Here is a 26,655-nt window from a genome sequence, read left to right on the forward strand (position 1 = left end):
TATGGCTATGGGCTGGATATTTTAATTCATTTTAGATTCATCAACCTAAATGGATAGCAGACAAAGAGGGAGACTGATAAGTGTTATTTCTTATGCTTGAACTATTTCTCAGACACAGTAAAAAAATGCTAACGTAACATGAGTAGATCAGTAGACAGCTGTAGATAAGTCAATAATAGGAGATATGGTGTCAGTGGGTGAAAGATAAACGTTCCTCAGGCTGCAGGGCTTAATGTGGAACCATCATGTGACCACACACCCACACACTCAGAGGAAGAACATGGTGGCTGGGGCCAGAGATAGGCCAGCCCTGGTGCACAGCGCCCCTCACACTCGCACGCATTGTTCTGTGTCCAGCTGTGCCTTGTGCCTCTGTGGGCTGAGATGACGACAAACCAGTGTGTGGGTGGAGAGAGAGAAATGAAAAAAAGAGGGGGTCTCTGACTTCCAGAACAGTACTCTTCATCACTTCACTTTATCTCCTTGCGAGGTCAATGTATGGCGCCTGAGGTAAAATGGATTCATCACACAGTAAATTAAATTAACCCTCATTAACAAGATGTTTACTGAGAAATGCTTAAGCGTTGTCTTGTGTTTTTGCCTGTGCTATATTTAGCTGTTGAATGCACTGGAATGTGTTAGTTGACGGCAGTCAGGAGGTGGCGAATAGTGAGAGAGGGGAAGCCATCTGTGTGTTTCTGAGTATTTGTATGCAGCTCTCTGGGGTCCAAAGGCCACTTGTCAAGACAAAATTATTGTGTTTACATTTCGCCACGAGCAGCTTAACTATAGGAGTGGCTCCCTCTATTGACTTAAGGATGTGTACCCAGTGAGCCTTGCAAGAACCTAGAGACAAGTCTTAAATGTGACCGCTGCGACTGATCCGTCCTTCCTTTCCTCACAGACCCTGGACCTTGCCTGGAAAACAACAATTCCCAAGATGCAGTGGTGCAGGTGGGCAGGCAACTGGAAATCACACCTGCCAGGAAAGGTAAGGGGTGTACCTTAGCTGTCTGGGAACGAATGAGAGCTGGGAGAACAACAGAGTAGCGAGAGTAATATGGTATAAAGGGCATAAGGACACCAACTGTGCAGGGAAACAGTTGGAGGTCTGAGCACAAAGAATGGGAATGATTTGATGTATACAACCTATCAAAAAGGGTAAGGACTTGAAACGTGGACTTTTTGGAAGCTTTCCAGAACACCTTTAATTGTGTTATTGTTTTGAATGTGACGTTTTTTTGTGTGTGGAATGAGCTCACTTTGGGAGATGGACACCTGAGGAAATACCCGAAGAGGGGCTGAGTAGAGAACACCTGTAGAGGTAGAGGATATAGCCTATTGAAGCCTTATCTTCAATACAACTTCTGACAAGGAAAAAGAATGAAGAAGAAACAGGCTATGGTTATAAACAGGGGACTAACAAGGCGTGATATTCTTGTTTTGGCCAGCAATTATTTTTCTGCGTAGCAACCTGTTTTTTAAAAATATAGTTCCTGAGTTTTCCCAAGACAATCTGCATAGAAGGGACAATGTTTTAGTAGGAAATGTTCATGTACTTTTTAGCTCCTCTTGAGGAAGGGTTCTCTTCGTGTTTCTGACTAGGATGTGACCATCTCTGTCAACAGTTTCAACTGTTATTGACGCAGCTAACAACTTACACTGTAGAGAACCAGTTCTATCGCTGCTGCAGGGCATCTCGGCCTGGCCCTATTTTAGTTTTGTCTCTCAGACTCTCCCTGTGTCGACCCCTAACCATGCAGTCCTCTGGGCCGGAGCAGGACGACTCCTTCGACTTCCTCTTTAAGATCATCCTGGTGGGAGACTCAGACGTGGGGAAGACCTGCGTGGTCCAGAGCTTTAAGTCTGGTGTCTTCATGGAGAAACAACAAAACACTATCGGGGTGGACTTCACCGTACGAACCATGGACATTGATGGCAGGAAGGTCAAGGTAAGGAAATAGGTGTAGATTTCTGGGACGATTGTTTATCACATTTTTTTATGTTAAGTACAGGACATATTGTCTTTGTTCTGTCCGGTATTTCGTTATTGTCAATAGGCCTAGCTATCTTAATTGTGTTTTTACACAGTGTAAATGGTTCTGCCTCTGCTGTCCTCAAAAGCAAAGAAGTCTTCAGCACTTTTTTGTTTGTTTTAAGGAACAGGAGTGGTCAAACTGTAACTTTGGATCGCCCCGCTGTGAGTGTGTGTGTTTTCTGGGTGTGTATCAAGTGACTGTATAATTGTATGGACAATATAAGTGTGTTTTCCTAGGTACATGTTTGTCTGTGTATTTGGAGGACGGGTTGGATGTTCTTGGACCACCCTTAAAAACGTCTCATCCATAAATGAAATCAACGAAAACCTCCCTGTACCGGTCTCTACTCCACAGGGATGCAAAGACGTCCAACCCACAGTCCCTTCCCCTTTAGTGTTTGCCGAAGCGACTGGATAGGTGTAAGCATGTGGTGCTGTCTCCAGTTAACCTTTCAATGTGCTTAGGGGAACGCTCTCCATGTTTTACACCTATCTTGTTCTATCAAAGGGTTGGGGAAAAGGCTATGGGTGGGTTTCAACTGACCCTTTGTTCCTTAGCCTGGCCTGGGAGTGTGTGTATAGGAAATTGGTGTAGTGTGTGTGTGTTCTCCAGCTAAAGTGGGTGTTGTTTCTTGTCTCCTCAGCTGCAGGTGTGGGACACGGCTGGACAGGAGCGTTTCCGCACGATCACCCAGAGTTATTACCGCAGCGCCCACGGCGCTATAGTGGCCTATGACATCACACGGCGTCCAACTTTTGAATCTGTGACACACTGGATCCAGGAAGTGGAGCAGTACGGGGCTGCTAGCGTTGTTCTCATCCTCATTGGTGGGTGGGAGAGACACAGGCAACACGTGGCTTTAGTCAAACTCTGTTATAAAGCCTACTGAACAGTTGTAATAATGACATGACAGATGTGGTGCTCATCGCTACTGGTGGGTGAGAGAAAATTGTCTGACACTTACCTTGAGCTTGGAAATAGATTCTTCCAAGCAACCAACATTCATCTATTTCTCAAAAGAAACTCAAATAGAAAGAACAATTTCCATTCTCTGCTCTTTTCTCCTAGGGAACAAGTCGGATCTGCAGTCGGAGAGACAAGTGCTGTTTGAGGATGCCTGTACTCTGGCTGAGGGGAAGGGTGCGCTGGCCGCCTTGGAAACCTCAGCCAAGGAGGCCCAGAATGTGGAAGCAGCCTTCGTGCTAATGGCCCGGGAGCTGATGGTTAGGAACGGCCTGACCATCACAGACGAACACTCACAGGCCTCCCCACCCTTCCCAAACTCCCATCCTATCCATGGCTCCGATTCCACGGACAGGAAATCATGTTGTTGAGAGAAATGATGGGCAAGGTGGACAAGAGGTTGTTGTGCTGATGGAGCTGATAACTATATAATTAACCTATAGATAAACTATAATTGTCTGGAATCAATGTTGGCACAAAGCCTGCTAGTTTTAGACTGCCACATCTAAAGGTGCTGTCAAGAAGCGTGTTGGGATAGAGGCTAGGGGTTGGGGATGTGTGTGTCTACTATATTGTGCGTTGGTGGGGATGGAATAGATACAAGTAATGTAGTGATGATTGAGACTATCACTGCCACTGAAAAGTCCCACTCCAGCTGTATTTTTTAAACTTTTCCCATTGAAAAACAATATTTCAAGTATAAATACAGTACACACATTCAGGGGTAAAAAAAATATGTTTTGAGCAAAATAGTTTTCTTTTTTTAAATTTACACAATTGCGAAATTCAAGAGTTTGCCAAATCAAGGAGTTGGTCTGATGGTGCACTCTGAGGTCATCGGATTTTCCCTTTGCTTGCAGGAACAATAGAGGAGCAATGGACCACCTATTTTGTTAAGTAAATCAGGTGATAAATTAGGTTCTAGGGAGGCTGGAGTGGGTCTTTAACTGTAGTTTTAAACTTGGCTGCCAGTAGTCACCTGTCCTTATCGTACTTAACCTACTACTATTGTCTAAACGTAACCAGTATTTAATAACCAAACGTGGTAAAAGTATCCTCTGGCCACCTGTGGTCTATTGTATGTGGCAAAATGACTGGTTTCAATGAACACTCCTACTGTTTGATCTTTTACCTTCTTTTTTTTTATTGTCTTCCAGCTTGTCAAATATAGTGTTGCATTGACAATTCCACAGTCTCACACTTCTTTCCCTTAAAACCATTGGCCAAATTGTACAAATGCTGACATCCCCGCATAAAACATTCAATAACAAATTCCATAAAAATAATAATCATAATTCAGAAAACATTATAAAATACTTACACCCCCCCAATAGCATGTCTTCACATACTATTGGCTCTGTTAAGATGCTCCAACCCTTAATTGAACACAACCGGATATGTAGGATTTGTTGAGTTAACGGTAAATTGAACAACTAGCCTTGCATCAGTTGTGGAGACCATCAATGAACATTCCTTGACTTAAATTAGTCACTTGCATAAAGAAATGACTCTGATACTGTAATAAGCCTGGAAGTCACTGGCCTATCAAACCACCCCTAAGGCTGTTTCAAGTAAACTAAGAAGAATTTTAGTCGCCAAAAACATAGTCATGATGACCATAACATGACCATAACATTACAATCACGCAACAGAAATGTAAAAGTTACGGAAATCTCAATGGCAGAACAGTATGGTAAATGTGCACGGACATTCTAGACTTGTATAAGACAATACAAGAGTGAGGGGGTTAAGGAGGAAGTCTCCTTCATCTGTCAACTTGTATTTTAGACATCTGTTGGTCACAGAGAGGTCTATGCGGACTCTCAAACTCTGTCCTAACCAAAGAGTAGCTGTTAGGCTATGTTTACACAGGCATCACAATTCTGATCTTTTACCCAATTGTTGGCAAAACTTCTGATCTGACTGGTCAAAAGAGCAATTATTGGGCAAAAGATCAGAATTTGAGACCCAGACCATGAGGGGATGTTAACTGACTAGGCAGGCAGTGAAGTGAACAGGGTACAGGCCAGGACAAGATTTGACAGGACAGTATTGTCCTCGCCCCTAGTACACCCCTGACACCCATCCCATTTCGGCATGGATCATTTTGTGGTTGTCCTCCAGGCTCTGGGGCTTCCCTCCACCGATCCCCTTGAGCTGCATCTGAACCCTGCCGTGGCATCAGGTCTGTAGGTAGTGGTTGTAGAGGTTGGCACCATAAATATCTGCCATGGGGTTGTCACTGTGATAGAGAGACGGGAGGGAAGGCAGAGAGTTAAGCGGGCTTGAGTTAAAATGTGATAGCCTGGCTGTCGCGACCCACGTGACTACACAGCAAAGAGCTGTGACCCACTTGGTCTGGACAAGAGGCCGTGTAAAATTCAATATTTGCTCAGAATTTGAGCTAACATTTTGATTGGTTCTCAAATGCACGCTATTTCCTCGTCAATTTGCTACTCCCCACTAGCGAGATAAACAAGCCAAGCCGTGGGGAGAAAAACTCAGGGGTGGAGCATTCTGAAAAGTAACGGCCAATTTAGGGACTGAATTAAGATAGGCGCAACTATATTGATGGTCTTGCCAATTGCATTTGGGGAAAAGCCTAATTTAACCAGCTAGCTAGTTCTAGTCTTCAAGAAGCTAGGAAAACAGCTTCCAATTCTGACAGTCGTGTCCACGTTAAAGGCTGTGGTGGACGGACTACCAACTCCACGAGGCAACAGCCCTGGCTCTCAGATCGGTGGTTGTGAAGGAATACAAGAACGTTATATTGGAGGGTGCATGTGACCTTGTCTTCGGAAGTCCGGAGAGCTGGTTGGAGAAAACCAGGAAAGATGTTTTGGCCTCAGTCCTATACAGATCCAAAATCGTCAGAGTCATTGCGGATGAAGTCCACATGGCCTACAAATGGTTTGTACAATGACCTAGAACTGTACTTCGATGGTATAGAATGCCACTGGTGGCAATAGCGATGGATGAAACGGCCGAAATGGAAATGATAGTGATGACACATCAGTGAATGATTGATTGAAATTTGTGTATTTGTACAAACGTAATTAGTAAGAAGTGTTTGTTTGCATAACATTTTTGCATGATAGGCCTATAAGATATTGAGTAGGCTAAATAACGTGATAGAACTGCATCATAAATGATTGGCTGACAGGCAGCATAAGGGCTGAAAGAGGCACTAAAGAAAGTACTCGTACTGGATTAAACTATAGGAACCCCACACATTGCTTATGCAAGAACTACTAGAATAGTAATCACAAATGCTTTACTATCTTTATATTGTTACCAATGTTACATTTATTCTGAATGAGGAATCTCTAGTTTACTTTTCTAACGACATTATCATCGTTCTGTAAGGGTCAGGGCTCAAAATGAACACCTACCTTTTGGGAGAGTTTCAGCAAGCCTGGAGAACTACGTTCTTTGGTGAAAGAAGGTGATATTACTATATAAACTCAGCAAAAAAAGAAACGTCCTCTCCACTGTCAACTGCGTTTATTTTCAGCAAACTTAACATGTGTAAATATTTGTATGAACATAAGATTCAACAACTGAGACATAAACTGAACAAGTTCCACAGACATGTGACTAACAGACATTTAATAATGTGTCCCTGAACAAAGGGGGGGGGGGGGGGGGGGGGGGTCAAAATCAAAAGTAACAGTCAGTATCTGGTGTGGCCACCAGCTGCATTAAGTACTGCAGTGCATCTCCTCCTCATGGATTGCACCAGATTTGCCAGTTCTTGCTGTGAGATGTTACCCCACTCTGCCATCAAGGCACCTGCAAGTTCCTGGACATTTCTGGGGGCAATGGCCCTAGCCCTCACCCTCCGATCCAACAGGTCCCAGACGTGCTCAATGGGATTGGGATCCGGGCTCTTTGCTGGCCATGACAGAACACTGACATTCCTGTCTTGCAGGAAATCACGCACATAATGAGCAGTATGGCTGGTGGCATTGTCATGCTGGAGGGTCATGTCAGGATGAGCCTGCAGGAAGGGTACCACATGAGGGAGGAGGATGTCTTCCCTGTAACGTACAGAGTTGAGATTGCCTGCAATGACAACAAGCTCAGTCTGATGATGCTGTGACACACCGCCCAAGGACCATGACGTACCCTCCACCTCCAAATCGATCCCGCTCCAGAGTACAGGCCTCGGTGTAACGCTCATTCCTTTGACGATAAACGCAAATCTGACCATCACCCCTGGTAAGACAAAACCACAACTCGTCAGTGAAGAGCACTTTTTGCCAGTCCTGTCTGGTCCAGCGACGGTGGATTTGTGCCCATAGGTGACGTTGTTGCCGGTAATGTCTGGTGAGGACCTGCCTTACAACAGGCCTACCTCTCAGTCCAGCCTCTCTCAGCCTATTGCGGACAGTCTGAGCACTGATGGAGGGATTGTGCGTTCCTGGTGTAACTCGGGCAGTTGTTGTTGCCATCCTGTACCTGTCCCGCAGGTGTGATGTTCAGATGTACCGATCCTGTGCAGGTGTTGTTACACATGGTCTGCTACTGCGAGGACTGTCTCCCTGTAGCGCTCACAGTACGGACATTGCAATTTATTGCCCTGGCCACATCTGCAGTCCTCATGCCTCCTTGCAGCATGCCCAAGGCACATTCACGCAGCGTTTAAACAGTGTTTAAACCCTTTACAATGAAGATCTGTGAAGTTATTTGGATTTTTACGAATTATCTTTGAAAGACAGGGTCCTGAAAAAGGGACGTTTCTTTTTTTGCTGAGTTTATGAGCACAGGATGTTCAAAAGTGGTATCATGCAACAGTATTTGAGTGACAGAGAGAGTTAAACATGAGGAGGCATGTTGAGAAGGCATCACCTACACAATATATTATAGCCCATGTCGACTGTCTACTTTACTAGAGGCCATCGCCACTCATAGACAGTCTTCAAAGTGAAACACAATGTAAAAAAAAAAGCTCTAGGTTTGTTAATGAGGTATTCATTTTGTGTCATTTCCCAATGCCAACATATGATACTGTTGGGAAAGGATGTCTTCTTAGTGCCAGATTTCTGGCTCTCACAGACCTGTAACTTCTTCTTTAAGAGGCTCCTCTGTCCTCCACTCGTTACCTGTATTAATGGCACCTGTTTGAACTTGTTATCAGTATAAAAGACACCTGTCCACAACCTCAAACAGTCACACTCCAAACTCCACTATGGCCAAGACCAAAGAGCTGTCAAAGGACACCAGAAACTAAATTGTAGACCTGCACCAGGCTGGGAAGACTGAATCTGCAATAGGTAAGCAGTTTGGTTTGAAGAAATCAACTGTGGGAGCAATTATTAGGAAATGGAAGACATACAAGACCACTGATAATCTCCCTCGATCTGGGGCTCCACGCAAGATCTCACCCCGTGGGGTCAAAATCATCACAAGAACGGTGAGCAAAAATCCCAGAACCACACGGGGGGACCTAGTGAATGACCTGCAGAGAGCTGGGACCAAAGTAACAAAGCCTACCATCAGTAACACACTACGCCGCCAGGGACTCAAATCCTGCAGTGCCAGACGTGTCCCCCTGCTTAAGCCAGTACATGTCCAGGCCCCCCTGAAGTTTGCTAGAGAGCATTTGGATGATCCAGAAGAAGATTGGGAGTATGTCATATGGTCAGATGAAACCAAAATAGAACTTTTTGGTAAAAACTCAACTCGTCGTGTTTGGAGGACAAAGAATGCTGAGTTGCATCCAAAGAACACCATACCTACTGTGAAGCATGGGGGTGGAAACATCATGCTTTGGGGCTGTTTTTCTGCAAAGGGACCAGGACGACTGATCCGTGTAAAGGAAAGAATGAATGGGGCCATGTATCGTGAGATTTTGAGTGAAAACCTCCTTCCATCAGCAAGGGCATTGAAGATGAAACGTGGCTGGGTCTTTCAGCATGACAATGATCCCAAACACACCGCCCGGGCAACGAAGGAGTGGCTTCGTAAGAAGCATTTCAAGGTCCTGGAGTGGCCTAGCCAGTCTCCAGATCTCAACCCCATAGAAAATCTTTGGAGGGAGTTGAAAGTCCGTGTTGCCCAGCAACAGCCCCAAAACATCACTGCTCTAGAGGAGATCTGCATGGAGGAACGGGCCAAAATACCAGCAACAGTGTGTGAAAACCTTGTGAAGACTTACAGAAAACGTTTGACCTCTGTCATTGCCAACAAAGGGTATATAACAAAGTATTGAGATAAACTTTTGTTATTGACCAAATACTTATTTTCCACCATAATTTGCAAATAAATTCATTAAAAATCCTACAATGTGATTTTCTGGATTTTTTTTTCTCATTCTGTCTGTCATAGTTGAAGTGTACCTATGATGAAAATTACAGGCCTCTCTCATCTTTTTAAGTGGGAGAACTTGCACAATTGGTGGCTGACTAAATACTTTTTTGCCCCACTATATTATTTAGTGTACATATTTTTTTATTTGATTTAACCAGGCAAGTCAGTTAAGAACAAATTCTTATGTACAATGACGGCCTACCCCGGCAAACCCGGGCGACGCTGAGATGCAATGCCTTAGACTGCTGCACCACTCGGGAGCAAAGTAAAGATGAGATTCAATTAAGAATAGGGTGATGGGTGACAATATTAGCCTTTCACTTGTGAATGGTGTATTATCACTTGTGAATGATGCCCAACGTGTGCAGTAAGGCAAGAAACAGTGCATGCCTTTTTTTGCGACTTTTTCCAATCATAGTCCCACACCTCATGTAGCCCAGCCCATTGGCTTATATGTTGATAAGGTTTGTGTCACAACTAAAGTGGCAAAATAACTTCTTAAAATTAAGCACATTTATCTACTTTACAACCTGTGTAACTGGCATACATAGGCGGCGTGTGAGTTTCAAGTTTGGGGAAGATAATTTTCACCATAAAAATGCACCTTTATAATAAAGCATTACATGCATAATCGCATTTGTGGTCACTTTAGAGAATGGTGTTTTCCCGCTATTGATTGCATTTTGGAACATTCACACTTATAGCCTACTGTCGTGTGCGCATTGCTGCGCTTACAATGTGAAGAAATAGCCAAATTGTTTATTAACATTTTAAGCAAACGATCTGATCTGTTGCATCAGCCTCATTGCTTTTTAAAAGTTTTTTTGACGCGAGAGGTTGTATTAATTTGGGATGTATTACATCCCACAACTGTCCCAGAGTATGTTTGGAATATTTATTTCTCAAACAGGGACAAGTTTAGCAGTAGAATAGGTCAACTTTTGTACTATGGGAAATAGTAGATTGACAAAGACTCGTGCTTTCGCTGTTCGTTAGGCCTACTCGACATAGGCTCGTGCTTTTGCTGTTCGTTAGGCCTACCTGACATAGGCTCTTGTTTTTGCTGTTCAGTATGCCTGCTCATCTAGTTGGCTGATGAAAAGTAAATGTGGATAGTTCTTCTAACATCTTCAATATGCACCTCGGACTTCGACAAGAAGGACGCGCGCAGTTGCGTCCCAGATGTGTCTGTCTTCACTTCACTTCACGCCTACTTCAGAGCTGAGATGCCTGTGAGAAGGACCCGATCACATGAAGGGCATTGGCTAAAAATAATTGAGGTATCTGAGAGCCATGTGAGTGTGAGGTGCTTCAGAGCACGGCAATTGGCAGCCTGGAGAAGGGAATTATAATTATTATATTCAGCCCAAGGACACAATGGCCACTTTGGCCGCAAAAGGCATTACTTTTTTTAGGGGACATTATGGCCACACAAGGAGGATGCCGCCGGGACATTAGAGGCCTAGTGAGAATATTATCAAGTGCTTGTCAAATTGTGAAAAAACATTTATTGCGAAGGTGTAGGCTATATTAAGTGGATTTATTAGACTTTTTAAAATGTAGACGTTCCTAAGGTCTGCATCAGTGGCTTGTAGTCTATGCGTGGAAGCCAAGAGATGCTAAAAAAAATTATGTCAATTCCTGTGAGACCAGCAGATATTTGCTTAAACAATCACCGGCTGACAAAATGATATGACTGCCACAGCCCTAATCTCAAATTGGAAAAACTCATAGCTCACTGAGTGATTTCAGAACCAAAGTCATGCTACTCTGAGGCTGAAAAATAATTGTTCCACTGCACCTGGGAACAGAGAGGGTTGAAAGACACCTTCACTCTACATCTTCACCGAGTCTAACCCTTCACATTTCACAAAGTCATTCCACATTTGCTTCATGCCTTATATCATCCTGTAAAATAAAGTGAATTTTGTATATGCTCTCTGTTTTCTTTATATTTACATTAGTAAATGTTGCATTAGATATAATTTTTGTTGTTGACTTGATGAAAGAGGATAAATATCTATTTAGGTTTTGTTGGTCATACTTGCTGTAGTCTGATCTTTGTGGGCCAGACTATGATCTATTAATGTTTAGGTTACGACATGCATTGCCATAATGAGGGGGCAGGGAGGACACATGCTACAGTAGTAGATCGTACAATGTGAATCACTCATGTATTCTATGTAAACAGAGGACATCCAAGAAGGAAAATCCAAGAAGGAAAATGAATACATTCAGTGGGGTAAGGAAATGTTCAGCCTATAATTAGCTAACTAGTAAGCTAACTAGTAAATGTATAACCAGAGACAGAACAGTATAACGATAGGCAGAAACCGCTTCTCTAATAGAAATTCCCGATCACACTTGTAGGCAATGTCATGGTGACTTTGGCTAGCTAAGCTCATGCGAAAAAAAGTGATCAGGTCTAACGGTCGACTAACGCCTAACTGCGCATATGCAGGCCTTCAAATCAAAGTCACTTCTTCGCTATGAAGTTGTTATTAACTCTAATGAAAATGTGTCAGTTTCGCCTGCAGGCTGACTTCGGTCGCCAGTTGAATGGTGTTTCCTCCAACACAATGGTGTTTGGGCATGTTTTGTCATGTGTCCTCCAAAACGACTTGACCTTCGACTCTCCCGAGCCCGTTGGGGAGTTGCAGCGATGAAACAAGATTGTAATCACGAAATTGGGGAGAAAAAAAGAGGTAAAAAATAATAAAAAATAAAACCTGTCAGTTTGTCAGTTTTCAAGAGGTTGGAGTAATAACTTAAGACATTGGCTCGATTGTAGTTTGTTCCTTTAGATTTAGAGAAAATAAATAACTAAGGAAGAAGTTTTCACTTCACTAATTGACTTCTCAAACCCCGGCCTGGCCTGCTTGATCTGTTTCACAAGCGTTCCCGGAAGTCTCAAGATGTTGCTTATATACTCTGTGGTATGACTAAAACATACAGTTGAAGTCGGAAGTTCACATACACCTTAGCCAAATACATGTAAACTCAGTTTTTCACAATTCCTGACATTTAATCCTAGTAAAAATTCCCTGTCTTAGGTCAGTTAGGATCACCACTTGAATGTGAAATGTCAGAATAAATGTAGATAATGATTTATTCCAGCTTTTATTTCTTTCATCACATTCCCAGTGGGTCAGAAGTTTACATACTAATTGAGTGTATTTGGTAGCATTGCCTTTAATTGTTTAACTTGGGTCAAACGTTTCGGGTAGCCTTCCACAAGCTTCCCACAATAAGTTGGGTGAATTTTGGCCCATTCCTCCTGACAGAGCTGGTGTAACTGAGTCAGGTTTGTAGGCCTCCTTGCTCGCATACGCTTTTCAGTTCTGCCCACAAATTTTCTATAGGATTGAGGTCAGGGCTTTGTGATGGCCACTCCAATACCTTGACTTTGTTGTCCTTAAGCCATTTTGCCACAACTTTGGAAGTATGCTTGGGTCATTGTCCATTTGGAAGACCCATTTGCGACCAAGCTTTAACATCCTGACTGATGTCTTGAGATGTTGCTTCAATATATCCACATAATTTTCCATCTTCATGATGCCATCTATTTTGTGAAGTGCACCAGTCCCTCCTGCAGCAAAGCACCCCCACAACATGATGCTGCCACCCCCGTGCTTCACGGTTGGGATAGTGTTCTTTGGCTTGCAAGCTTCCGAATTCAACTGTACATTTGATTAGCTAGTTGATTTCAAGTTGATAGCAAGCTAAAGTTATAGCTGGCTGACTTTGGGCTAAACATTGCTAGCTAGCTAGCTATGCTAGCTGACGTTAGTTTCTACTTGCTAGCAACAAGATTGCAACATGTTACAGATTGCATTTGTCTAATATGTCACTACTTTTTGTGTGAAACGGTTGTTTTAACATTCATAAAATATGTATATCTGTAGGCCTTATATCTGTAGGCCTTCATGCCAGACCACCCTTCTTTTCTTTATGGTGGGCCGTTAAAGCTGGTGAAGTTACTTTAAACAACAAACACTGTTTCCGTTAATGTCGATTCCATCAAAAAAAGAATCTGACCCCTAGCGTCAAGAGGTTAACCTTAATTTTTTTAAATAACGTTCCCAAGGTAAACGGACTATACTACTAACACTCCAAAGTTTCCAAAACTGTCAAAATATTTTCTGTGAGTATAACAAAACTGATTCTGCAGGCGAAAACCTGAGGAAATCTAACCCGGAAGTGATTTTTTATTTTTTTTATCTGTGTTTCCTTGCCCATCTTTCTTCCATTTAAAGGGGTATCAACCAGATTCCTTTTCCAATGGCTTCCTCCGGCTGTGACCAGGCTTTAGACATAGTTTCAGGCTTTTATTTTGAAAAATGAGCGAGATTTTTCAAAAGTAGTCAGGTGTCCTTTGATTAGTTCCTGCGCGCGAGAGGGGTAGCTCTCCGTTTTCTTTCTCTCTTTTATTGAATAGGTTACGGTCCGGTTGAAATATTATCGATTATGTTTGTTAAAAACAACCTGAGGATTGATTATAAAAAACATTTGACATGTTTCTACGAACATTACGGATACTTTTTGGAATTTTCGTCGAACGGAACGAGGCTTTGGTTTTCTGAACATAACGCACAACCCAAATGGCGTGTTTTTGTTATAAAAGTAATATTTATCGAACAAAAATAACATTTATTGTGTAACTGGGAGTCTCGTGAGTGCAAACATCCGAAGATTATCAAAGGTAAGCGATTAATTTTATTGCTTTTCTGACTTTCGTAACCATGCTAATTTGGGGCTAGCTGTTCTAGCATTGATTGATACACTCACAAAAGCTTGGATTGCTTTCGCTGCAAAGCATATTTTCAAAGTCTGACACGATAGGTGGATTAACAACAAGCTAAACTGTGTTTTGGTATATTTCACTTGTGATTGCATGATTATAAATATTTTTAGTAATATTTTGCGCCCTGCAATTCAGCGGTTGTTTAGGAAAATGATCCCGCTAAAGGGATCCGTAGCGCAGAGAAGTTAAGGTGCGTTAGGTAGTGGGATGAGTCTGCATTGATAGTGACCTGACCAGTCACACAACTCAAACAGTCATGCCTTGAACTGGTCCCATTCTGTGTGAGTAGAGGGTCTTGTCCAAGCCAAGGTACAGACAGACAGTGCATATGGTATCATGGTCTACTACATGCACTATGTTCTGTCCCTGTCAATCATTATCAAACTACACCCAACCAGCTCTTTCAAGTTTCAGCCAGTGGGCATTGGTAATTTTAGTGCACAGCCTTGGCAGGGACTGTGGCTAAGTAATGATAGGCGTAAATGATAAGTGTAAAGGTGACATCAAGGTTATTATAGTTTTGTGATTGAATGTGAGTTTTTATTTCTGTTTGTTTTTAGATATTAAATAATAATAATCAGTTTAGTTTCAGTTTTAGACTTGATTTTTCTAGTTTTATTTAGTTTCAGTTTGATAAAAACGTTTATACTTAGTTTTTATATTATTTCGTTTCAGTTTTAGTTTTAGGGACAGAAAGTAGCCTATGCGTGGAAAGCCATTAACAGGGCCTTCAGAAAGTATTCATACCCCTTGACCTATTGCACATTTTGTTGTGTTACAGCCTGAATTCAAAATGGATTCAATATTTGTTTTTTCTCACCTATCTACACACAATACCCCATAATGACAAAGTGAAAACATGTTTTTAGACATTTTAGCAAATTTATTGAAAATGAAATACAGAAATATCTCATTTACATAAGTATTCACACCCCTGAGTCAATACATGTTAGAATCCCCTTTGGCAGCGACTAAATCTGTGATTCTTTCTGGATAAGTCTCTAAGCTTTGCTCACCTGGATTGTACAATATTTGTACATTGTTCTTAAAAAATTATTCAAGCTCTGTCAAGTTGTTTGTTGATCATTGATAGACAGGCATTTTCAAGTCTTGCCATAGATTTGAAGCCAATTTAAGTCAAAACTGTAACTAGGCCACTAAAGAACATTACATGTCTTCTTGGTAAGCAACTCCAGTGTAAATTTGGCCTTGTCTTTTAGGTTATAGTCCTGCTGATAGGTGAATTTGCCTCCCAGTGTCTGTTGGAAAGCAGACTGAAGTAGGTTTTCCTCTAGGATTTTGCCTGTGATTAGCTCTATTCCGTTAATTTAAAAAAAAAAACTCCCTACTCCTTGCCGATGACAAGCATCATGTCACCATTACTCAACATGAGGTAGCCACCAACAATGTATGAAGAGTGGAACTCAGTGATGTATTGTGTTTGCGCCAAACATAACACTTTGTATTCAGGACATAAAATGTGTTTCTTTGCCAGTGACACAACATTTCCATTTAATCTATTTTATTCAGGCTGTAAGACAACAAAATGTGGAAAAAGTCAAGGGGTGTAAATACTTTCTGAAGGCCCTGTATGTGTTGTAGACCTAGTTTATTTTGGGATGTCACTTCTTTCCACTGGGGGGCAGTAATACACAAGGTGATAGACCAGGACCATAGACTTGGATAGACAAAACATCTCTGTATCTGTGTAATAATGAACGATCTCTTAAGCTAAGAGCATTGTATTTGGTACAAATCATTCCCTAAGTTCTAGACCTCAGCTGAGTCTGGTAATGAATGGTGTGGCTGTTAAACAAATTGAGACTAAATTACTTGGTGTTACCTTAGATTGTAAACTCATGGTTAAAACATACAGATTCAATGGTTGTAAATATTGGGAGAGGTCTGTCCGTAATAAAGAGATGCTCTGCTTTTTTGACACCACACTCCCCAAAGCAAGTCCTGCAGGCTCTAGTTTTATCTTATCTTGATTATTGTCCAGTCATATGGTCAAGTGCTGCAAAGAAAGACCTAGTTAAGCTGCAGCTGGCCCAGAAGTGGCACATCTTGCTCGTTATTGTAATCAGAGGGCTAATATTAATACTATGCATGCCAGTCTCTCTTGGCTAAGCGTTGAGGAAAGACTGACTGCATCACTTCTTGTTTTTATAAGAAATGTGTTGGAAATTCCAAATTGTTTGCATAGTCAACTTACGCACAGCACTGACACACACACTTACTCCACCAGACATGCCACCAGGGGTCTAAAAAAGCAACACTTCACGGCACAATGCCTCTCCCGCATGTGACCTACTTCTGTGTATGTACTGACATGTATGCACACGTTTTTAAATGGATGTAAATTGTAAAGTCTTTTGTCCGTAATGTCTTTTTCGTTATGTGTCGGACCCCAGTAAGACTAGCTGTCACCATTGGCGTCGGCTAATGGGGATCCTCATCAAATCAAAGATGGTGTCTGTGAGCATGGGCTGCACCATTGAGGACATCGCCATCTCCAAATAGTCAATTTTACTTCTTCAGTAAAATTCATTGGCTGATCCCTCCTGATGACCTGGCTGTCGAGACGCCAAACTGGTAATCAGGTCATGCCAACCGGGTCATCAGGAGAGATCAGCCAATGAAGTTGGAAGCCCCACCCAGTTGACTAAAACATGGGCGATGCCATTGAGACCTTGTATAATTTTGTTTTAGTCAACTGGGTGGGGCTTCCAAGTCCTCAATGGCATCGCCCATGCTTAGTCTTTTGGCCACTAGCGGACTCTATACAACTCCATAGCCAGGTCATAGGTTTTGGTTAGGTTTCAATTATAACTGAATCTTAATGTCACTTGGATTTAAAGGGTAAGCACCTAGACTGGTGCAAAAATATGGAAGGAAACTCTTGCCTGTGTTTAAACAAATCCAATGTTTAAAAAAAAACTTTAGTAGATGTAAGACAAATCAATTACTTTCACCTGACAGAGAGTAATGCAGGCATTTTACATGTTTATTTACATTAGACATTTAGCAGACTCTTTTCCAGAGCGACTGGATGCATACTTTTTCGTACTGTTCAAATTAAATCACTGACTAACCCCTTCAAATAAGGTTAATAAAAACAGCAAAAACTTAAGCAATGCAACACTTCACAAATCTATCAGTCCACAGCCAGCGTACATTCGACCAAACAAGATTTTCTTGTTCATCTTCAAGAAGACCGCATTCCAGAGAGGTGGTTGTTCGGTTTCTCAAGCCTGATGACCAGACAGAACATTCTCTCAATGAACACTTGGGATGCAGAAACCAGATCCAGTGCCACAGAGCACAGCTTCGGATAAAACCATCCTTGTCTGCCAGAACTGGAGGGGAGACTCTGAACATGCCCCACCTTCACCTCTTCCAGGTATTTACGCAACTCACACGTGGCACTTAATTCCCCAGCCAAGTTGACCCTCCGGGTGGACAGTGACCTTAGACACAATCTTCGATGCGAGGAAGTTATATTTCTTAAGCACTGTGGTCGAGACTTGCTGGATTCATCGTGCTGGCATCTTCCTGGGGTCCAGCTGCTCTATGGCTGAAGTACAAAAGACAGAATACCTACTTTATGGACGGGATGATGTCTACATCAATTTGAGTCAATGGGCTCGTTCTAAACAATATTTTAGATTTACAGAGATTTTGATTGGGGTCCGTTTCTGTTCAGAGGAAACAAACATTTATATAACTAGCCCACGCAATTGTGCATTTCATATCTAGTTATTACAACGACCAGTTAATTAATGATAAATCTTTATTGATAAAAATGAAACCATTTTTTTCCACAGCAACAGACAAATCAGTAGTAGAAAACAAGTGTCTAAGATGCATGTGCATGACTTATGCACATTGTTCAAGTTGTTCTGTTTGATACTCTAATCAATGTAAAATGACATTGTCATACACAACTTGTCTGTCAATGACCATACACACCCAGGTCTTCTTGTCCTAAAACTGATTCGTGAGACATTCTAGATATGCAAATGTGTCTCTCATATATCAGGTGTCAGAAATTCAAACAGAGCATGTCAAAGGGGAATACAGGGTTGCGATCAGTAGACATTAAATAGGTTGCAATTCCAATAACAATGATCCATTTTTATATTTCCAAGTTTGGCATCTACTGAATGGTAGCCAGGTCTCCAGTGGGCCAGTCTGGGCTGCATCTCAGCTGTAGCGGAGATCGTTCTCCAGCCCGTAGATCTTGACCTTCAGCTCCCCCTGGACCTTCCTGATCCGAATGTTGGTCTGACGCACCTCGTGTAGGATGGTCAGGACCCACGTTCAGATTCACCTTTAACACACACACGTAAAAACATACAACAGGTAACACAGGTGTACAACATTTGTCCCATGCTCACCTTGAAGAGCTGTTTCTCCACGTCTTTGAGTTTCCGTTTGAGATGTTTGTTGTCAGTCTTGAAGCCCTCCACCTCCATGGCCGCCCTCTTCTTCAGGGCCTCGTACCGCTGGGTCATCATCTGAAGACGCTTTGCCATCTTGTCAGACCGGTCCTACACACAAAGGTAAGCAAAACACAGTGGCGTAAACTTGCACACAAATACAACACACACAAGGTATACCAACACACTTATCTTATATGTAAGTGCCTTAATGTGTTTGGACCCCAGGAAGAGTAGCTGCTGCCTTGGCTAATGGTGATCCCTAATAAATACACAAAATAATTTTTATTTAGCCAAATATACACAAAAGTCAGAATTATCCCTCCCCAGATAAGGATGTGGCTACGCTCCTTGAATATCTCCCTGCCCACATCCCCCTCTCTGATCTGAGCCAGGTCTGTCTCCAGGGTAACACACTGGTCCCTGTACATCTCAACCAGGCGGTAGGCCCCCTGCTATGACTGAGGCGCGGGAAATAACAGGGCACAACAACGCTTTCAACACCACTTATTCAACAACAAAAAACTTCAAGGAAGAACTGTTACTTTACTGGCACTCGGCCCAGTACATCACTGGGGCTAAGCTGCCTGCCATCCAGGACCTCTACACCAGGCGGTGTCAGAGGAAGGCCCTAAAAATTGTCAAAGACCCCAGCCACCCCAGCCATAGACTGTTCTCTCTACTTCCGCATGGCAAACGGTAGCGGAGTGCCAAGTCTAGGACAAAAAGGCTTCAACAGTTTTTACCCCAAGCCATAAGACACCTGAACAGGTAATCAAATGGTTACCCGGACTCTACTGCTACTCTCTGTTCATCATATAGGCATAGTCACTTTAACCATATCTAGATGTACATACTACCTCAATCAGCCTGACTAACCGGTGTCTGTATGTAGCCTCACTACATTTATAGCCTCGCTACTGTATATAGCTTGTCTTTTTACTGTCGTTTTATTTCTTTACCTACCTATTGTTCACCTAATACCTTTTTTGCACTATTGTTTAGAGCCTGAAAGTAAGCATTTAACTGTAAGGTTACACCTGTTGTATTCTGCGCACGTTACAAATAAACTTTGATTTGATGGGTATGATTCCAATGTTGTAAGACCCCTGATCTGAAGCGTGTGCACCACTACCCACCTGGAGCTCTTCCCTTTGCAAGTGCAGGGCCACGCTGCTGGGTCCCCTGGATCCTGGCTGCTCCATCCCGTGGCTGTCCCTGGCCTCCCTCAGTCGGTCCTGGTTCGTGTTCAGCTCCCGCAGCAGCCGGTCCTTCTCCACCATCTCGCCGGCCCGCGTCTCAAACTTCAGCTGTAGGAAGTCCCTGGAGCTCTCATCCGTCAAGTTCTGGGTCCCCTCCAGCCTGAGGGAGAAGGGACAGAGTAAGAGATAGTAGCATGTAGGGTTGCAAAATTCCTGGAACTTTCAATAACTTACCCGTTTTCCCCCAAAATCCTGGTTGAGGCACTTCTAGTGGCCGGGGACTTTAATGCAGTGAAACTTAAATCCACTCTACCTCATTTCTACCAGAACGTTACATGGGCAACCAGAGGGAGGGTGGGATAAATAAACTCTAGACCACCTTTACACATACAAAACTCTCCCTCAATTTGGCAAATCTGAAAGTATTTGTATTCTTCTGATTACTGCTTATAAGCTAAAATTAAAGCAGGAAGCACCAGTGACAAAAAAGTGGTCAGATGAAGCAGATGCTAAGCTACAGGACTGTTTTGCTAGCACAGACTGAAATATGTTTTGGGATTATTCCGATGGCATTCAGGAGTACACCACATCAGTCACTGACTTCATCAATAAGTGCATTGATGACATCGTCCCCACAGTGTACAAACCCCAACCAGAAGCTATGGATTACAGGCAACATTCGCACTGAGCTAAAAAGGTAGAGCTGCCGCTTTCAAGGAGCAGGACTCCAAACCAGAAGCTTATAAGAAATCCCGCTATGCCCGCCGATGAATTATCAAACAGGCAAAGCGTCACAACTAAGATCGAATTGTACTACACCGGCTCCGACACTCGGAAGTGGCAGGGCTTGCGAACTATTAGACTACAAAGGGATGCACAGCCGAGAGCTGCCCAGTAACACGAGCCTACCAGACAAGCTAAATTACTTCTACGCTCGCGTTGAGGCAAATAACACTGAAACATGCATGAGCGCATCAGCTGTTCCGGACGACTGTGATCACGCTCTCCGCAGCCGAGGTGAGTAAGACCTTTTAAACAGGTCAACATTCACAAGGCTAGACGGATTACCGGACGTGTACTCCGAGCATGCGCTGACCAACTGGCAAGTGTCTTCACTGACATTTTCAACTTCTCCCTGACTGAGTCTGTAATACCAACATGTTTCAAGTAGACCACTATAGTCCCTGTGCCCAAGAACACTAAGGTAACCTGCCTAAATGGACTACCGACCCATAGCACTCACATCTGTAGCCATGAAGTGCTTTGAAAGGCTGGTCATGGCCATCAACACCATTATTCCAGAAACCCTGGACCCACTCCAATTTGCATACCTCCCCAACTGATCATTCAATCTCTATTGCACGTCACACTGCCCTTTCACACATGGACAACAGGAACACCTATGCGAGAAAGCTATTCATTGACTACAGCTCAGCATTTAAAAGCTCATCACTAAGCTAAGGACCCTGGGACTGAACACCTCCCTCTGTAACTAGACTTCCTGACGGGCCGTACCCAGCTGGTAAGGGTAGGTAACAGCCGCCACGCTGATCCACAACACAGGGGCCCCTCAGGGGTGCATGCTCAGTCCCCTCCTGTACTCCCTGTTCACTCAAGACTGCACAGCCAGGCACGACTACAACACCATTATTAAGTTTACAGATCACCGACAAGAGCCTATAGGGAGGTCAGAGACCAGTCCGTGTGGTGCCAGGACAACAACCTCTCCCTCAACATGATCAAGACAAAGGAGATGATTGTGGACTACAGGTAAAGGAGGACCAAGCACGCCCCCATTCTCATCGACAGGGCTGTGGTGGAGCAGGTTGAGAGCGTCAAGTTCTTTTGTGTCCACATCACCAACAAACTAACATGGTCCAAGCACACCAAGACAGTTGTGAAGAGGGCATGCCAAAACCTATTCCCCCTCAGGAGACTGAAAAGATTTGGCATGGGTTCTCAGATCCTTAAAAGGTTCTACAGCTGCACCAGAGAGCATCCTGACTGGTTGCATCACTGCCTGGTATGGCAACTGCTCAGCCCCCAACCGCAAGGTACTACAGAGGGTAGTGCGTTACGGCCCAGTACATCATTGGGGCCAAGCTTCCTGCCATCCAAGACCTCTATACCAGGCGGTATCAGAGGAACCCCCCCCAAGGAACCCCCCCAAGGAACCCCCCCTCAAAGACTCCAGCTACCCTGGTCATAGACTGTTCTCTGCTACCGCACGGCAAGCGGTACTGGAACGCCAAGTCCAAGAGGCTTCTTAACAGCTTCTACCCCCAAGCCATAAGACTCCTGAACAGCTAATTAAATGGCTACCCGACTATTTTCATTGACCCCCCTTTTACACTGCTGCTACTCTTATGATCTTTGCAGAGTCACTAACTCTACCCACATGTACATATTATCTAAATTACCCCGACTAACCGGTGCCCCCGCACGTTGACTCTGTACCGGTACCCCCTGCACATAGCCTCGCTATTATTATTTTACTGCTGCTCTTTAATTATTTGTACATTTTTTGTATTATTTTCTTAACGGCATTGTTGGTCAAGGGCTTCTAAGTAAGCATTTCACTGTAAGGTCTACACCTGTTGTATTTGGCGCATGTGACAAATCGAATTTGATTCCCGGAATCAGGAGGGAATAAGCAGGAAATCCAGAATCCTTCAACAATCATTTCTTGGAAACCAGGGAATTTATTGACAGTTCAGAATTTTGAAGCCCTAGTGGCATGTAATACCACTTGTCATTGGCGTTTAGCGGTGTGTGGGGTAAAGTAGGAGGAATATGAGGCAAAAGTGGCATGTAGTAGAGTATAGTAGATAGTGAACATACTTGTCAGTGAGTGCAGTAATGGGGTCCTGGTCTCTCTGGTGCTGGACCTGTCCCTCCTCCACGTGGATCCTCCTGTCCTCCAGCAGAGACTCCACCTTCTCTTTGGACAGACCTGTCTGCTCCTCCATCTGAACCGGCAGCGCCTCCACCTGCACAGGTAGGCACATTACACCAGTTCAACTTACAGCAAGTGTTCAAAGAGCTTAATTAGTTGTTTTTGTGTGTGTGTATGCGTAACTACCTGTAGTACTAAGGTCTGGTTGTCTCTTCTGTACTGCTCTGGGCTTCCTCCATTCACCACTCCCTCCTCTGATCTAGATTTCTGGTTACCCTCTCCTCACAGACAGAAGTCGGCACAGAGAAATATTGCACTCCAAACAGATTCCACATTCCTGTAAACTGATTTGTGCTAAGAGCCCACTGTAATCCTACTTAATGAGACTTTAGTAGCTCCCCTCCTTAGGCTTCAGTTTATCTTAAGTAAGCAACATCTTGTAACTCTTAGCTAGGTAGTTTGAGAACATTTTAAGCAAATGCCATCTAGAATGATTTGACCTAAAAACCTTCAACAGCATAACATAAAATATTTTTCATGACTTGAGATATATCTCCAACCTTTTTCACATCCAGTTCCTGATTTTGTGGTCTCCCGATGATCCAGAATCCTGGGCTCTAGTTCCTTCTGGGCTATGGTAACCTACAGCAGACAGCCAACAGTCTTTCAAGTGGCCAACTAGATATCGCTCCCTGTCCAAAGTCATGTAATGTGACATAAGACAATGGGGTAGAATAGATCCTGGAGACTGACCTCCCACCTTGTATGGAGGGTCGCTGTGGAAGTAAGTTATCCCCCCAATGTCTGGCCCCACCAGGGCTAACAAGTGCTGGATCCTCTTGCTGTCCTCCCGCTCTCTGCACACAAAGACAATAGAAAAACATTATTTTGAAAAAGTCTCAAATGTAAAGCTGGAAATGTCAATTGCAATGGTTAAGTGTAATTGTGAATCAAATGAGAGCTCACCTGATCTGGAGTACGTTGTTCTCTGAGTACAGGCACAGTGCCTGTTCCTTCTCTCTCAGAGCCTCCTGCAATTCAGAGACCTCCACCTCCCACTGCAGCTTCTATTGGAGGGCAGGGAGAGAGGGGGATTAAAGCCCAAAGCAAACAAAAAGCTTTTTTTTTTTTTTTTTTACGTGCGTGAACGGGCTGGAATTACACGGAACAAAACTATAAACATGTAAAGTCTTGGTCCAATGTTTCACCAGCTGAAATAAAAGATCCCTGAAGCTTAATTCTATCAAATTGTGCAGAAATTTGTTTATATCACTGTTAGTGAGCATTTCTCCTTTGCCAAGATAATCCGGCTTACCTGACAGGTGTGACATATCAAGTAGCTGATTAACAGCATGATCATTACACGGGTGCCCTTTCTGATGGGGACAATAAACAGCCACAAATGTGTAGTTGTCGTCACACAACACAATGCCACAGAAGGCTCAAGATGAGGGAGCATGCAATTGGCATGAGGACTGCAGGAATGTCCACCAGAGCTGTTGCCAGAGAATGTAATGTTCATTTCTCTAAAATAAGCCACCTCCAACATCATTTTAGAGAATTTGTCAGTACGTCCAACCGGCCTCACAACCGCAAACCAAGTGTATGGCGTCATGTGGGCGAGCGGTTTGCTGATGTCACCGTTGCGAACAGAGTGCCCCATCGTGGCAGAGGGGTTATGGTATGGGCAAGCATAAGCGACGGACAATGAACACAATAGCATTTTATCGATGGCAATTTTAAGGTATCTGTATTCCCAGTCATATGAAATCCATAGATTAGGGCCTAATGAATTTATTTCAATTAACTGATTTCCTGATATGAACTGTAAGTCAGTAAAATCTTAGAAATTGTTGCGTTTATATTTTTTTGTTCAGTATAGAAGGCACAGGAGTGAACGAGAGAAAACAGACGCGATAAACCCGCGAGCATCAACGGCATCATAGCGTAGAAAATTCGAAAGCAAGCCCATTTCTCTCGCGTCTATGTGGAGCAACGCTGGTAAAATAAGCAGATAAATTGTGTGGGTCGTTTGTAGAAAAGTAATGAGAGGAATTGTTATTATCTTCCCTATGCTAAGTAGACTAAAGATGTAGTTAAACGCCTGACGCACCTGTGTACAGGGCTGTAAGCTAAGGTTAATCAGTCAAATATGCTACATTCCTGAAAACTGCAGCCTACCTTTGTTGATACAACGGTTTATGAATTCTCATGAGAATTAAGTTGGTATACGCTACACAGTGTACGTAAATTGAAATGCTCTACTCTCACACCCAAATTTCTACCCTGTTGAAGGCATATCACTGATTTCGTTTACACACACACACAATCTCCTGGTTGCTCTGTACTTCTCCAGATGAATACACACACCGTTTACCTGGTCCTCTGTAGTGCACCTGTACTTCTCCAACAGATCCTCGTGTACGCCATCAAACTGGGCGACTTTCCCCCTGTAGAACTCCAGCAGCTCTCTGGAGGCGCACAGTTGCGCCAGGCATTCCGTGATAGGGGGCTGGGGAGAGTCCTCCACCCCAGGGGTACAGCCCGTCTGCCTGGAATGGGAGACAACCCAGAAGGGAGGAAATTAGCCCACTAAACTGACAGATAAACCCAATCTAGGAACAATTCCTTAGATTCAGATTAGAGCAGTATGGAAATTAGACAACAATGGTGATTATTCTGAGATTAAAGTTACAAGGAGGTTGGTCACTAATGATGTCCTCTGGGGTAGCGGTAGAGGCAACATAGCTAGCTATACAATAGGTAGCCTTTCCTTACCCGTCTGAAACATGGTCTCTTGGAGGCGAGTCCATCATGTTGACCTTAAACAGATTTAAACTGACTTGTAATACATATTTTATTCAATTTGAAACCATCTACAGGTAACTGCCAAAATAAAGGAAACACCAACATAAAGTGTCTTAATAGGGCATTGGGCCACCACGAGCTGCCAGAACAGCTTCAATGCGCCTTGGCATATACTCTACAAGTGTCTGGAACTCTCAAGCCAGGGAGAGTGGTGATTGGAGAGGCAACATCCTTGGTGGAAATCTTGAAGTTGAGTTTAAAAAACAACCAACCTAAAGTTATTAATGTACCTAGTAAGTTAACGTATCTACCTGGCACTCCTGTCAGGTAACTTTAGCTAGCTAGCTAATTTTATAGTTAATTTCAACACATTTCAGAATTGCAAAAAAGTGTTTATGAATCTAGCAAAGTTTTATAGGCTTTTCACTATGAGCCTAAGCCAATTTGCCAATGCTAAAGTCAGTATATATATATGTAAAAATGTGTTTTGGAAGTTCTACTCTCGCGCCCAAATGTTTACCCCATTGACGGCGTAGCCCCGTGTGATTTCGGTTTATCAATAACACCTCCCTCCCCTCCTGGTTGCTCTGTACTTCTCCAGATGAATACACACCGTTTACCTGGTCCTCTGTAGTGCATATGTACTTCTCCAACAGATCCTCGTGTACTCCATCAAACTGGGCGACTTTCCCCCTGTAGAACTCCAGCAGCTCTCTGGAGGAACACAGTTGCGCCAGGCGTTCCGTGATAGGGGGCTGGGGAGAGTCCTCCACCCCAGGGGTGCAGCCCGTCTGCCTGGAAGGGGAGACAACCCAGAAGGGAGGAAATTATCCCACTAAACTGACACAGATAAACCCAATCTAGGAACAATTCCTTAGATTCAGATTAGAGTAGTATGGGAATTAGACAACAATGGTGATTATTCTGAGATTAAAGTTACTAGGAGGTGGTTCACTAATGATGTCCTCTGGGGCAGTGGTAGAGGCAACATAGCTAGCTATACAATAGGTAGCCTTTCCTTACCCGTCTGAAACATGGTCTCTTGTTGGTGATTCCATCATGTTGATCTTAAACAGATTTAAATTTAGTTGTAATACATGTGTATTAATAGGGCGTTCGGGCCACCACACTACAAGTGTCTGGAACTTTATTGGAGGAATGCAACACAATTCTTACCTAATTAACAAAG

At 43.3% G+C, this 26,655-nt stretch overlaps 1 protein-coding gene and 1 pseudogene across 1 annotated transcript; one reads left to right on the forward strand and one right to left on the reverse strand.

The window, feature by feature from the left end:
* The first annotated feature begins 444 nt into the window (after positions 1-444).
* On the forward strand, positions 445-4,178 carry LOC120066122 (ras-related protein Rab-19-like). Its single transcript, XM_039017249.1, has 5 exons — positions 445-510; positions 905-991; positions 1,764-1,952; positions 2,683-2,866; positions 3,108-4,178. Exons 1-5 carry the CDS (start codon positions 499-501, stop codon positions 3,371-3,373), a joined length of 738 nt encoding a protein of 245 aa, XP_038873177.1. The 5' UTR covers positions 445-498; the 3' UTR covers positions 3,374-4,178.
* A 13,801-nt stretch (positions 4,179-17,979) lies between these two features.
* LOC120066572 lies at positions 17,980-26,527 on the reverse strand (annotated as a pseudogene).
* Between the last annotated feature and the right edge of the window lie 128 nt (positions 26,528-26,655).

This window comes from Salvelinus namaycush, chromosome 21, assembly GCF_016432855.1.
Source record: "Salvelinus namaycush isolate Seneca chromosome 21, SaNama_1.0, whole genome shotgun sequence".
Taxonomy (NCBI): domain Eukaryota; kingdom Metazoa; phylum Chordata; class Actinopteri; order Salmoniformes; family Salmonidae; genus Salvelinus; species Salvelinus namaycush.